Here is a 15,425-nt window from a genome sequence, read left to right as displayed (position 1 = left end):
AGATTAGAAAAACAAACTGGCAAGTTTCTTTCATTAATTCATTCCTTTCTGTATGATTAAGAGGCTAGTGCAGTGATCTCAGAGCAGTTTCAGGCACAGCCTAGGTGGGTGCTATCACGCACAGCAATACAAGTGTAATAAAGAACAAGGTAGGGAATGGGCAGCATTTATAAACAAGCAAAGTGTACTTGGTTATACAAAACTGGCAGAGAAGTGTATCATGGGAGGAAAGAGTTGAGATATTAAGCAGGCAGTGGTTATTCAAATCGGAGCATGAACTAAAATAGTATCTGATGCTGAGGATAATAATAAATCCTTTTTTATCTGCATCAAATTATTAACAAATAACATGCAGCAGTGCTTCGAATTCATTCTTAATGGTATTATCTACTATGAGCCTAAAGATATTTATACCTGCAAGTAAATTTAGTGCCAACTTCACAGTAAAGTTCCACAAATTATCAAGTCACATATGCAAACTGTATACTCTAAAACTAAAAAAAATACCACTTCTGTTGGCCACATCAGTATACCTGGTTGTTGAGTTGACAGCACCAAGTACTCTCTCTCTCTCTCTGAATGCCTCCTGAGACTGTACAACTTAAGCATAGCCATTAGGTATGTTCCTGAGGTATGGAAAGTTGCTATCATTGTACCACTGAATAACTGGGTTCCCAATATATATATAACATCAGGCATTAGTCTCTTTCATCTAATAAGCCTAATTTCCAAAGCTATTTGGTGTATTGTATATCTGATTGCCTAGTATTTTCCGGGTCTGTATTAGAACATCGAAGTTTCACAACTTCGAATGTTCTAATATCTACCCCTATTCAGCGAATGCTGAAAACATCGAACATGCAGAACAGCGAATTTTTTCCTAGGGAAAATATTTGCTGTTCTGAAACGCACACACACACAACACACGCACACCAAACAAACAGCAATCCACACGCACCTAAAATCTTACTTCTAACCCTACACTAAACTGAACATACACCACTATTACCGTAACCCAAACCCACACACACACCTCACCCACGCCCTAACCCGCCCTAACCCTCACTTCCACACAATCGCACACTTACCTGACCTGTGCCCTAACCCTAACTCACCTAACCCGCACCCAATCGCACACTTACCTGAACCTGACCCATAACTTTCCACATAGTGCTGAAAATAGCGATGCGACAGAAATGGACAACCGAATTCTTTCCCTAGGGAAAAATTCTGCTTTCTGTAGCTTCGCTATTTTCAGCGTTCACTATATAGGGGTTGATATTAGAACATTCTAAGTTGTGAAACTTCGATGTTCTAATATAGACCCTATTTTCCTATGAACCTATGAAGTTAGTCTGCAGACCATTTGTTGTAGGCTTAGCAAAAAATCCGTATACAAACGTTCAGAAGTCCCTTTCTTCCTTAAGGAGGGCAAGAGAAGATAGATGGGGAGAATTTGAGGCTGTCCATACAATTATCTAAGTTTACTATGAAGGTGAAAAAAATGTTACTCTGCTTTACATGTAGTGCAAGTCTATTCCAGAGGTGAGGGTTAAGCTGGGATATGAATCTGTCATGTCAACATGTCTTATTTATCTGTTATGTTTTTAGTCCATTTAGTTTTATATACAGGTGAGGCATATTTTATTAACCAGAGCAGTAGTTGTGGACAGAAAATTCTTCAACTCTTAATTAATTAATTAATCTGGAAGGGGAAGAGGGGAAGAGTCAAGTGGCATAAGATGATGCTTCCAAAACACGATGGATTAGGATTATCTGATTTGAAGGGATATTTTTAGAGCTACTCAGTTAAGGTTCATACACACAACACAAACAGAAAGCCGTAATTCAAAATGATGATCAAAAATGGTCAAAGTGTAGTTCCTTTAACCAGATATTTGAGGAACTTTTTGTTTATGAAGGACTAGGAGGTTAAAGAGGGTCGGGTCTTTTATGATTCAAAAGGCTAGACAGATCTCCATGGAGGAATCTATAAGAGACTTGAATACAACTTTTAAGATTTTTGAGATTACTGATCTTTTTAGTTATGAATCCCTGAGGTCTCAAGTTGAGTGATATGTTTAGACAAGTATATGCTAAAAGGTCATTATATTCAATAACTGCTCTGATGAGATATCTGTAAATGGTAATTAAGACTTCTGTGGACCTAGAGGAAATGCCTTTAGAAATTAGATGAGCCAGATAAAAGTCTTTCCCAACTGCTGTAGAGATACGATGGTCAAATGATAAGGAATTATCAACAACTGAGTCTAAATTCATTTTCACAGTGTCTGGAGGTGTGTGACACCTGTATGGTATGTGAAAATGTTTTGTTTACAGACTGAACTATACTATGTTTATACTATGTTTTTTATTTACATTTAATTTGAGATCATTATCCTTGCACCAATTGCAGTACAGCTCGTGTTTGGCTTTATGCAAACTTGGATGACCATAGGACAAGAGCATCGACCTGAAAGCCTGAGAAATAGATGACAAGTAAGAGGGGATCAAAAACTGAGCCCTGCTGTGCATCTCTGCTAATTTGTTTTTTTACTGTTCTGAAGTGTCACCTGCAACTCTAACCACATGGGTGATCTGTCAGGCAACCAGTTAACCATTTACCACACAACAGCACCAACGCATTGCAGACTATCAAAAATGAAAGCTGCTGATTCATCACTACCTCACCTCTATTGAGCATCACTGCATCATCCACAGAAAGCCCTATGGCTCCTAGTACAACACAGAGTGGACTTGTTGTTAGGTTCTCTGATATACATACTCCTCTAACCCAACTCGTTTCCCCAACTAGCTAGCAAGCAGTACAGTAAAGACAGGCATTAAAACCTCTGATGCTTCTCCCAACCAACCCCACCCACAACAAACTACACAAATAAGGCTTTTACTGTACCAATCACTCTTACTTTACCCTTGCTCCAAAACAGTGGGACTCCATCCCTCATATGTAAAGCAGCTACAGTTCCTCTTTCCCACCTTCAGAGCTGAACTTGAAAAAAAAAAATCTTCTGAGCCAGATCAGAATGTATTTGCCATATAACAGGGTATAACATGTACCTGCCATATAGCAGGGCATATGGTGTACTTGCCATATAGCAGGGCATATCACCCAAGGATCTTCTGATTCACTACCCTTATCTCCCTCTGTCTCTTTGAAAACCTTGCAACTCCACATACCACTCCCTCACTCCATCTCTTGACACCCTTGCCTTTTCTATCCGTACAGCATCTCCACTATGATGGATTCATGGACATTGTGTAATATGTGGCACTGTTCAGCTTTTGTGAGATATTTGTTTCCTTTTTCTCTCTTTGTTCTTTTTCTCTCTGTGAATTATTTCGTCCAGGCAGTACTTGCAAATAGTTAATTGTGATCAGTGCACTATCAAGGTAAATAAATGTAAAATAAATATAGAAGTCTGTCAATAATGCTTGCCTGGGGAATGGCTTTGGTCAGGTCCACAAATGCTATAAGTACTGCATAATCACAATGCAGTACTTCAGTTAACTTGTCAAAGAAATTAATGAGGTTAAAGAGGCAGGACTTTCCTTTAGCCAAACCAATTTGAAGACAGTTCAGAGTTTTCAATATCTAGATTGATGGGGTCTGATGTAATACATTCATGAGCCTCATTTGTAAAGCTTTGGAAACTAATGGATGTGTTTGTCCCTGGTTGAAGCATTCCTGTGTAATGGCACTACAGTGGTTGTTTTCCAGGCTTTAGGAATCTAGCCAGTGAAGAGCTTCATATTAAAGAATTTATATATGTATTCAAATAAGGTGCATTTCACACTGATCATACAACCTGGCATGTTATCAGGGCCCATGGATGAAGTGTTTTTAGCTTTTCAAGATGGAGAGAACTTGCTCCATTGTAATTAAAGGAGATTGCAGAAACTGCATAATCTCTGGAATAGCTATATCTGCGGGTGGGTGAAATTTATCAACTAGAATATTAGCTACTACTTTTGGGTCAGACTGAGCAGTGTTATTGTGGCCTAGTCAAGACATTACTGGGTGTTAGATGACACAACTCAAAACTGGAAAAATAAATCCACAACTGGCCAAAAGATGAAAGTTTTAATGCAGGCAATAAAACACAAGAAACACTCAGTGTTTCTTGTGTTTTATTGCCTGCATTAAAACTTTCATCTTTTGGCCAGTTGTGGATTTATTATTGGGTGTTCGTTCTTAATTTCTTGACATATTCAAAGAAAGATTTCCAGTTATTTTTGGTTTTAGTGCCTGTTGTAAGTTCACAGTTAGCTTTGACCTTCCTGATATTTCCTCTAAGCTCGTTATTAGTTTATTTCAAGTGTGTTTTTAAGGTATAAACATTAGGAAAATTATTTCTATTAAGTAATTTATTTACACAGGTATTCCACAACAGACTTTGTTTTTAAAATTTTTAGTATATTTATTGAGAGTAGGGATTGCCTATAAGTAAATATACATATTTAAGTGGTGGTAGAAGTCAGAGGCACAGGCAGAAGCTTTAGCAATGGGATCCATCTGAGGAGGTTGAAAGTGGAAATTATGTAGATCGTTAAGCAAGTGAAGGTTTGCTTTTGAGAAGTCGCTGAACAGAGAGGTATTTACAGAGGCAGTAACAACTGTTTTACATCATAAGCTTTGATTTAAAAAAAAAAAAAAAAAATGATATTGCTCTAGACTTGCAACAGTGTAGTTGGTATCAAAGGAAGACGTCTACCCAATTTAGTAAATTCTTCAAGAAATTCATTGAAGCTGTGGATGGTGGCCATGCATGCAGTTTGGAAAGTATAGTTAGGTCAGGCCAAAGCCTTTGCCAGTATTCCCCATGCTGAAATTGCAAATAAACTTAAATATACACCCTTGTGTTGTATAAAATAGAGCAAACTGGCTGATAAAACCTGCATAAATTAAAAAGCATATGTCACCTTAGAAAGCAAAAAGGTGACCAAAGGCATTCCTCAAAGTTCAGTAGTGGAACCCCTTCTATTCAGCATGTACTTTTTGGATCTGCAAACCAGCCAGACTTAGTTAATTCCCACCTTGTCATTAGATTTAGTTGTCATTTGCTCATGTGGTACTTGTTACTACAGCAAGAACTAAGCCGTAAAGATTAGTGGGTATTTAGAAACCTTTTTAAAATGAATACGAAAAAGTATAGCATTGTCATATTTTGTAAACCGATCTCAGCAGCAGCTTACTTTATAGACAGCTGTGCACTCCAGACTGATGTTCATTTATACGAGATCCCAGAATCATTGTAGACAGCTCCTTAACCTTTGACTACCAGATAGTAACGTTAGCCAGGAAATCCTTTTATGCAGCATATTTAGTACCTAAAGGTAATTCATCCCAGTCAAACAAAGTTTTATTTCTGTATTCTGTGGCCTGACTAGACCATTATCCAAACATGTTATACAGGTAGAAACCCAGAGCTTCCTTTCTAAAAAGATTACCCAGAGTAAAGACACTCAGCTGCCAAGATAGACTTGAAGCAGTTTCGATATACTGTGGCTTTTATAGATACCTGCACAGTGATTTATGGCAGCACTCGATGGTGTCAAGGACATAACCCTTCTTGATTTCCCAGTACCATTACAAAAGAAATGGCTGAACAGTAAAACTAAAGACTTGAATCTCTATCAGCAAGTAAGTAATAAATTTATAGGGACAGATTTATTACTCAGTGCTTCCCCATCTTTGAAGTAGTCTTCATTGCATATAAAACAGATTATACTCTCATTTACTTAAAGGGAAGCCTTGGTGTTTGAATAAGTACCTAACTTGTTTTGCCCTCAAGGAGGGAGGATGAGTGTTGGCATGGAGATTATGGTCCATGAACTTGAATCAGCATTGTAATTTTTGTGAATGTATAAAAATGTGCAATATTGTTTCGCTGTACAAGTGTTTTAATTGTAGGGTAAACAATAAATCTCTGGATACTGATAGCATAATGACAGTAATGCAGATTTTTTTTTAATACCATTTTGTTTTAATAGGAGCAGATGCCAAGATCATTGATAAGCTTACAAATAAAGCCAAAGAATTATTAGATACTGCAATTGCAATTCTGGAAACTACAGTCGATGGGCTTCTGAGTGGAAACATTTATGTGCAGTATGTGGAATGTATCTTAAAAAATCAGAAAAACTTTTTGAAAATATATGAATTAAGTAAGTCTTTTATTCTTTATCCTTTTTTGAAAGGTGTAATTGGATTGAGATATGTATATGCCATTAAGTAAAATGTTTTAAAAACAGAATTCATTTTTGACTTCATATGATTTTTTCCAGCCCTTACTCCTCTGCTTTCCTCAGTTTTTTTCCTGCATAAGTTTTTTTTTTTTTTAATAAGAATTAAGAATAGTCATGCTGTGCTCACTTACCATATACATCATTAACTTTAGGAGATGGCCAATAGCCTTAAGATCTTTTTTCACAATCTCCCAGCGTAGTGAGAATTGTCCCTTTTCACTGTCATGTGGCAGTACAGTAAAAGTATCATTGCAACAGGAAGTATATATTTAACGTGGAATTATACTGGAGGATAGGCATACTTTATATCAGTAGATATTTCTTAAGACATATGATTGCATTCTTGTACTGTGGTAATTAAAAAGCAGTCCAACTCTAAAGGAGTGTGGAATGTGTTTCTAATTCAGTTCTTTTTTTTACTGCTGAACAAAGTAACTGCTTTACTTAGCTTTGTAACTCCATTGGTCATTTCTGGGCTGCTACTTCACGATAGTTAATTACACTTGTTAAATTATATTTCTCTGCAAAAAAGAAACAAAAAGGAATTTTTCTGATATTTTGGAGTTGAGTAAATGACATGCCTTGAGAAAGTCATTATTGTGGCTGTCAGATTACTCCCAAAGATGCATTTTTCTGGTAAATGGGAACATGTTTTTTGGGAGTATAATGAACTGTGGAAGCACTCTGTCAGAAATTCCAGGAGTGGACTTCCAAGATGGCTGATCACTGATCAGCAGCTTAATTTCAGCTGTTACATTGTGAAAAAAAAGAGATAGGGGTCAGTAACTCTCTGCCAGATTTAGTAAATGCAGTTACTGCCTTGTAAGTAAACAGTCTGGATGCCAGCAAAGTAGAAGTTTACAGATCTTGAAAGAAATTCGGCTAGAAAAGCTGAAGAGAAATCACTGAGTGGGAAGAATCCTTCAACTGTTTAGTAAAATGCAGTTCAGTCTCCAACTTTAATGCAGGAGATGGCTTTCAGTAATGTAGATGAAAAAAATAAATTGAGCATGCTCAGAGCTGATTAAAATAAATGAAACATTGAAGGAGTATATCAACTCAGATAACAAAAGGCTGGAAAAATGGAGGAAGCTTTAAACAGATATTCAGATGAACTTGATAAAACTGCAAAAATCAGAGGTTGAAGTGAAAAAAAGGCTGGTTGAGTGTGAGACCTCTCAAGAAGAGCTATTTCAAAAATGGTAGAGTTGGAGAACAGACCATGCAGGGAAACCTTAGATGTTCTGCTGTACCAGAGTACCTGTAATGAACAGACCGTATTAATTTTATGAAAGCACAAATAAGGAACTGGACCGATATTTCACAGCAGGATTTGTTATGTGAAAGGGCACACTGCTTGCACACTCCAAACCTGGCCATGAGAAAGCAGCCAAGATCTGTAATAGTAAAGAGACAATCATACTGGCAGAGAGTTGATCCTGACAAAATTGTGACAGAACAATGTATTAAAAGTTGAAGACAGTTGAATATTTTTGGAAAAAGTTTATTCACTGTACCCCAGGCTGAAGGGAAGCAAATTTATCCCAACAATCAGGGAATGTCAAGAGGCAGGTATGAGATTTGAGCAGCTGTCTTGAGAATATTTTTTTCCTAGAGGATTAGTCATTTTTGATGCAGGGCAGGCTTAGGAGGAAATACAAAAGTTTGTCCAACAAAACATGACTTAACAGAAGAGGTCTCTACTTCTCATTCTTCTGATAATAAAGCTCATACTGAGTCTTTGCTAGTGAAAACTTTTCCAGTGTTCCAAAGGAAAATGTCTTAAAAAACAGAAAAAAGAACAGGAATTGACTAGAATCAGGAGTTCCTTGGACTTGAACTAGAGTGTGGGGTTGGAAGATGGAGATGAGCAGGATGAAGAATGACAACACTGAAATTAGTGAATAAATGTAATATTATAAAGAATCAGTCACATTTGTGCAACATGGCTTTGCAAGAAAAAGTGGAAAGATTGGGCTTCTGTTTACTTTAAATGTGTATACCCACTTCGTCATTAGTATTTGAAAGGACATTAAGAGGGAAGAGAAACCAGTAACTCTTAAGTAAAACAATTTTTTTGTATAAAACATTTCATGTTAAAAATTGCATGTTGTATAACAAAGCATTTCCAGTTATTGTAGTATATGATAAAGGTACTAAAGTAAGCAAGTGCCTTTATTTCTTTAGTTTTAAGAAATGTAGGCATTAGTGTAAAAAGAGAAGAAAGCCTGGACAATGCATGTTTAATATATATGTATGTGTGTATGTATGTATGTATATATATATATATATATATATATATATATATATATATATATATATATATATATATATATATATATATATATATATATATATATAGTTAATAAGTTTTGTCTTTCTTTTGGATAGGTGAATGTCTGAATTAAGGCTCTTGGCTTAATTTAATAATACATTTTGTGTAAGCATGTAAAAGAATATTAATGCAATGAAAAACTTTCACTTACCAAATAAATGTTCAGTTTGAGAAGTTTGCAACTGTGGAGAACTGTACATTTTATTCTTAGGTTTCTGTGGAGACGAGCTGACTGGTATGCAGTTAAAGCTGTAACACTTTTTTAAGGCTAAAACTCATTGTTTTCTGAAAACATACACACTATTTTTCACACTTAAAAGGGGGGACAAATATAAGACAACAATGGACAGCAATTTGTATAAGCAGAAGCACAGGTTGTAATATGCATCTTAGCATAGATGACCTTGAGGCTAAGTTTTGCCTGTGTGTACAGATGTCAGTTTGGAGCAATTGTTCCTATTAGGAGGGTTAAACTTTAGTATTAGATGAAGTACATAGATTTATGTGTTAACTTTATTACTTTCTGGAGTGTGTTTGGTGTTTTGTTTGAGGGCTTTCATTAAAACAAAAATTATTGTAAAAGGTGACATACATTCAAATGAAGACAAGACACAACTGTATAAAAAAGATTGACCTCCCAAACATTAGTGGGAGTATGTAATACAAAAGCTGGAAAATAGGGTTTGATTCCCTCAGCTTCCACTGGTGCAAGGTTTGAATCCCTCAGCCTCTACCTCCATTTCCTAACTGTGTGACTCTTGGAAATCATTGTTTTACCCCAAAAAACAAATACAAATTAAACAAATAAAAAGTTTTCATATTTAATAGGTGGGAATAATAACTTCTTGTAATAGCTACACCATCTATATTTATGTTAATGGCCTCACAGATATACACAAACATTAAAGCGTACTGAATTATATTAAGAAATGCAGAGTACAAATAATGCTACAGGAGACACACTTGGAAAGAAATAAGCATGTCATTTTGATAAAGAAAGGATTCCAGGAGGGATACTCAGCAGAGTATCAGGGACAAAGGGAATGGGGAGTACTTACACTAATTGGTAGAGGAGTTTTAACATCGATAGAAAATGGAAAAAGATAATTTTAGATTTGTGAAAGCAAGGGGCTACTGGCAATGGAGGAGGCTTATGCTGATGTGTCTATGTTCCACCTAAAACTGCTATTGAGCTTCAAAAAATTTTGGGAGAAGTAATCAGCTTTAAGCAGGGAATATTACGTATAGGTGGGGACTACAATTTGATGTCTCTAGAAGACCTAGAGAGTGTAATAAACTTTTCAGTCCATATATCTCTAGTTAATCACTCTATATTAATCAGATCAGACAATAGTAGTAGAAGTAGTGAACCTAAACTCATCTTAAGTTTAAAAAAAAATATATATATATATATATATATATATATATATATATATATATATATATATAATATGAAATTTTGTACAGAATTAGTAAGTATTCGAAAGTAATCCAAGCAAGGCAGGCAGTCTGTTTCCAGTCGAAAATCCTTTATTAATTACACAGACAAGCGATCCAAGTAAAACAAAATTAACAGAGTAATAGTTCCCTCACAAGCTTTCTAAATATATATATATATATATATATATATATATATATATATATATATATATATATATACTTTTTATCAGGCAAGGGAATGGTTTATTGTGCTGTAAAACTGTGTTATTTGTACACATGTTAAATTCACATCCCTTCCCTCATCAGTGTGACAGTCAAGCTGGTCCTGCCCTGCTTAGCTGTCATAGTAATATAACCCTTATGTAATTTAAATAAAATTAATAATGATGTGATATCTCTTATTTAACCATATTATTATGTCTGTGATTTTATCCAAGACAATATACTACATAGCTGGAAATATATCAACCTTAGTCCATTCGGCAATCAAAAAAATCTATATAAATATATACATTTACACTTTGCATGTAAAAAATAAATTGTAAAAATCATATTCAATTTTCATAAGCTAATGTTAACAAAGATCGCTTTTGTCCTTCTAGACTTCTTCAGGTCTGTGTACAAGAACCCTAAAAACTATCTATAAAATTATTGTTGTATAATTAGTAAGTATTGTTATTACACATCATTTTGAATAAAGTGGAAAGAAAAGTAATAAGAAAATAATAAGAAAAAATGTATGATGGAAACAAAATATACGCTTAAATTAAAACTGATTTAATATGGTATTTAAAACCAACTGGTAGAATAAAATAAAAGAATTAGTCATGTAAACAATGTGACAATTTTCTAAGTTCCAGTACACTTTTAATTGAACAATAGTAGTTTAGGCCAGGCTTCCTAAAAGAGTTCAGCTTTAATTGCCACATGAGTTCATGTTTCTCCAGAATATCCTGGATGTCTCCTTTAAGATAACTCTCTTTTAGGAAGCCTGGACTAAACTACTACTGTTCAATTAAAAGTGTACTGGAACTTAAAAAATTGCCACATTGTTTACATGACTAATTTTATTTTATTTTACAAGTTGGTTTTAAATACCATGTTAAATCAGTTTTAATTTAAGGGTATATTTTGTTTCCATCATCATACATTTTTTCTCATCATTTTTTCTTTTTCTTCTCTTTCTTTCCACTTTATTCAAAATGATGTGTCATAGTATTTACTAAGTATGCAATAATATTTTTATAGATAGTTTTTAGGGTTCTTGTACACAGACCTAAAGAAGTCTATAAGGATGAAAGTGATCTTTGTTAACAATGGGTTATGAAAATAGAATATGACTTTTACAATTGATATTTTACTTGTAAAGTGTATATGTATATATATGTTTTGATTGCCAAATGGGCTAAGGTTGATATTTTTCCAGCTATGTAGTAAATTGTCTTGGATAAAATCACAGACTTAATAACCTGGTTAAATAAGAGATACCACATCATTATAAAGTTTATTTAAGTACATAAGGGTTATATTATTATGACAGCTACTAAGTAGGGCAGGACCAGCTCGAGTGTCACACTGATGGGGGAAGGGATGTGAATTTAACATCTGTACCAATAACACTTTATTTTACAGCCCTGTAAACCATTCCCTTGCCTGATAAAAAGTGTATATATCACACTGTGATGTCATTTCCTATTTTTAAGTATTTAAAGGAACTGGGGAGTATGTGTTTGTTATTTTCTGAAGAAGTTCACAATTAAAATAAGTGGATGAAAGCACTAAAATCCTGAGTTGGAATATTATTTTGTTGCCTGGATTACTTCTGAGTTTGCTTTGGAGTTTTTTTGTTTTATATATATATATATATATATATATATATATATATATATATATATATATATATATATATAGTAAGCTTGTGAGGAAACTACTACTTTGCTTGGATTGCTTGTCTGTCTACTTAAAGGATTTTCGACTGGAAACAGACTGGCTGCCTTGCTTGGATTACTTTCAAATACATAGTAATTCTGTGCAATATTTCATATATATATATATATATATATATATATATATATATTTTATATATATATTTGACTTAAGGCGAGTTTGTTAGCTACTTCTAGTACAATTGTCTGATCTGATTAATATAGAGTGATTAACTAGAGATATATGGACTGAAAATCTTCCACACAGAGAAGTTTCTGACACTATTTTGTTTTTGGACTCACTATACTTCTTTAGTGGGTTGTTTGAGACTTCAGGGATACCAGAGAGATTACTTTTTTTTTTTTTTTTTAGAAGACCTAGAAGGGAACATATATTACAAAAGAGAGTAGATTTCTGAAGAACTTTATGAAAATATTTGGTATGAAAGATGTGAATTCAATAGTAGGAACTCGGAGAATTTCCATATTTCCCAAAGTACAATAACTTTACTAGACTAGACAGAAGTATTTCATAGGAGCATGTGGATTTAATTGAAAGCTTTGACACATATCCAATAACCATTTCAGATCATGAGTTAATAACAAGTAAGATAAAAATGCATGGTAATGAAGTGAAAATGAGACATGACGCTTCCCCACTCACCTGTTAAATGAGGAGAATTTAAGAAATGGGGAGTGGAAATTTTTCAAGAGTTACTTGAGAAGATAGAAATTTCTTCAGAAGTTATTGCTATTGAATGGGATAAAACAAAAGTGAAGTTTAAAAGTAGGGTAGAAATAAAAGAAAGAGATAAGATTATTTAGAGGGTAGAGAAAGATTTAAGTATTGCAGAATAAGGGTAATCTCAAAGAATAAGAGGAGCATTTGCTGAGTGCAAAAGAGAAAATAAGGGACTATCTGGATAATATGCATGTGTTTGGAAAGACTGCTGTTATATAACTGTGTTTTGATAACTCCAGAACAGAAAAACTTTTAGCATGATGACATAGGCAACAGAAAGTGGAAAGGGCCGTTGCGAAACTTGGGGAGCCTACAACAAAAAATAAAACTGTAGAAGTTATTAGAGAAATTTTCGAAATTTTATGAAAAGTTGTGTAAAACAGAGAAATGCGGAAGTCAAGAAAAATCACAGATGGAAATATTTATGGAAGGCTTAAATATGCGAAGGTTTAAAGTACATGATAACAGTCAGGATAGGAAGTGTGAGGTAAAAATGGTGATTTATAATCTATCTGCAGGAAATTCATCAAGAATAGATGAATTCCTGTAGAGGTATGGAAGCTATGAGTCAAGAAAATGATAAAGATATGAAAAGTTTTGTTAAGTATTTTAAAAGGAAGGGAAGCACCAATATCTTGGAAGAAAGCCATAGTGATTATAATACCTAAAGACTGTAAAGACCCATCAATCCCAGCTTCATATAGGCTTGTTTCAGTTTAAAACCATGAGTATAACATATTTAGATATATAATACCTAAAAAATGGCAAAGGTGGTGTGTCCAAAAATTGATAGATATGGATCAGTGTGGTTTTGTGGAAGGGAAGCAAACATTTGACAACATTAGTAGAACAGTGATGATCCAGAGGGAAGCAGAGTATGAGGAAATACTGCTGCTGCTGTTGTGTCTCGATACAGTGAAAGCTTTTAACAAGAGTAAGCTGGAATTATATCAGTAGGGCAATGGAAGCATTTGCATTCCCTGATACAATTATATGGTTAATTAGGAGGTTATATGAGAGAATGGAGGCAAAAATGTGAGGGTTCCTTTCTGACAAGTTGCGTCTGAACAGAAGAACCAGGCAGGGAATTCTGCTTTCCCCTTTATTTGATTTATATTTAAAACCATTGGTAAAGAAAGTAAGGGGCTCAGAAATTCAAGGATTTAATTGGTATAGTAATCAGGAAAAGCTGGCTTTATTGCAGATGATATTTTGTGCCTTGTAAAACCAGGAACAACTTGAGACAGTGTCAGGTCTTTTCAGGATTAAAAAATTAATGAAGATAAAGCAAAGGATTTAGGTATAGATTATGTATCCACATACAAATTTGTCTATCAGTACCCATATTTATGGTGACACGATAAAATGAAGTATATAGAAGTATAGATTAAATAGATTCTTGTTGGAAAGAGACTAAAAAGCTAATAGAGAAACTAAGAACTGGACGCTCTTGTTTACTGGTATGCATAGCAAGGTAGAAGCAGTGAAAATGTTTTTAGTTCCTTTAGTTATATACATATGTATATATATATATATATATATATCAGGCATATTTATGTCAACCTGAGGAGAAGTTGCTGGCAGTAATTAACATAGTTGAGGATTTTATCTGTGAGGGGGAAGGGGCAAGGATGAAGTGGGATACGTTGATCTGTCAATAGAAAAAGGTGAGTTAGGATTACTTGATTTGAAAGGCTATTTTAGACCTACACAGTTAAGGTTGACATCCAAAACACAAGCAGAAAGATATATTTCAAAATGAGAATTGATGATGATGAAGCAAAGGGGAAATTCAAGAAATATGGAGAGAATAGGAGTTTGGATGCAAATCCTTAAGGAGCATAACAACAGCCTCATAGAATATTATATTCGTAAAGTAGCAGAAAGTATTTTAAGAATTCAGTGCCAACATGAGAACGGAGATTTTGTCGGTAGGGACAATTGCAATTAAGAGTACAGAGAGGGGTCTGGAATTTACTGGAGAAAACTGGCAAAGGAACCAAGGTATTGGGAACAAATAACTAGAGAGGAAGAAGTAATAGAATGGGAAGAATCCAAGAAGACACTGGGACTGCAAGCTAGACTGCCTTCTATGTCTGGGATAGATATCTGTCTATAGACAAATAGAGAACTAAGTGAAAGACCTGCTCTGGTAGAGTTTTTAACTGAATCTGCAACAGAAGCTGCTGTTTAAAAAAGGTAATTAATAGGGCATATAAAATACTGTACAATAGCCATACAAATCAAACAGAGAAGGTTAGAAAACATTGGAAAGAGAAACTGGATAAGCAATTCACATTGCAAAGACATACAGTAGGAGGACTGGACACCCTAAATAGGCTGTGGATGCAAGTACACGTGTGTGTGTGGTACTGAAGAACAACTCTGGTAGGGCTAGCCACCTGGCAGTGTGAGGACTACAAGTAAGATATCACCTCTAAAGCTAAGGAAGGTTTTGTTATAGTCATCCTGCAAAGGGTTTTACAAGCTATGTCTTCGCAGTTTCAGCCACCCCTCTTTATGTAAACTTTAGGAATTATTCCAAGTGCTTAGATTTCTATAGCAGTGAACAGCATGAGGAGCATAGTGGAGATAGATATATATTTGGGTATGTTTACTGTTGATATTTACCTCCTCCTGCCCTTCCGTTTTTAACCTGTTACCATCCTGAGGTTGAGGTGGGTACCCAGTCAGCTTTAATCCCCAATGTTACTCT

At 34.7% G+C, this 15,425-nt stretch overlaps 1 protein-coding gene across 1 annotated transcript in view; it reads left to right on the top strand.

Moving 5' to 3' along the window:
- The window catches only part of RNF213 (ring finger protein 213), a gene marked incomplete in the record, with an annotated part of 2,890,576 nt that overhangs the window by 1,025,179 nt on the left and 1,849,972 nt on the right, over positions 1 to 15,425 (top strand). Inside the window, 1 exon segment of the mRNA XM_044069632.1 lies at positions 6,013 to 6,186. Within this exon segment, the coding sequence (XP_043925567.1) occupies positions 6,013 to 6,186 (174 nt within the window).

The sequence above is a fragment of the Protopterus annectens genome, chromosome 4.part0 (assembly GCF_019279795.1).
Source record: "Protopterus annectens isolate FY-2018-M chromosome 4.part0, PAN1.0, whole genome shotgun sequence".
NCBI lineage: Eukaryota > Metazoa > Chordata > Ceratodontiformes > Protopteridae > Protopterus > Protopterus annectens.
The sequence above is the reverse complement of the archived record's forward strand: the minus strand, read 5'-3'. Positions and strand labels throughout refer to the sequence as shown.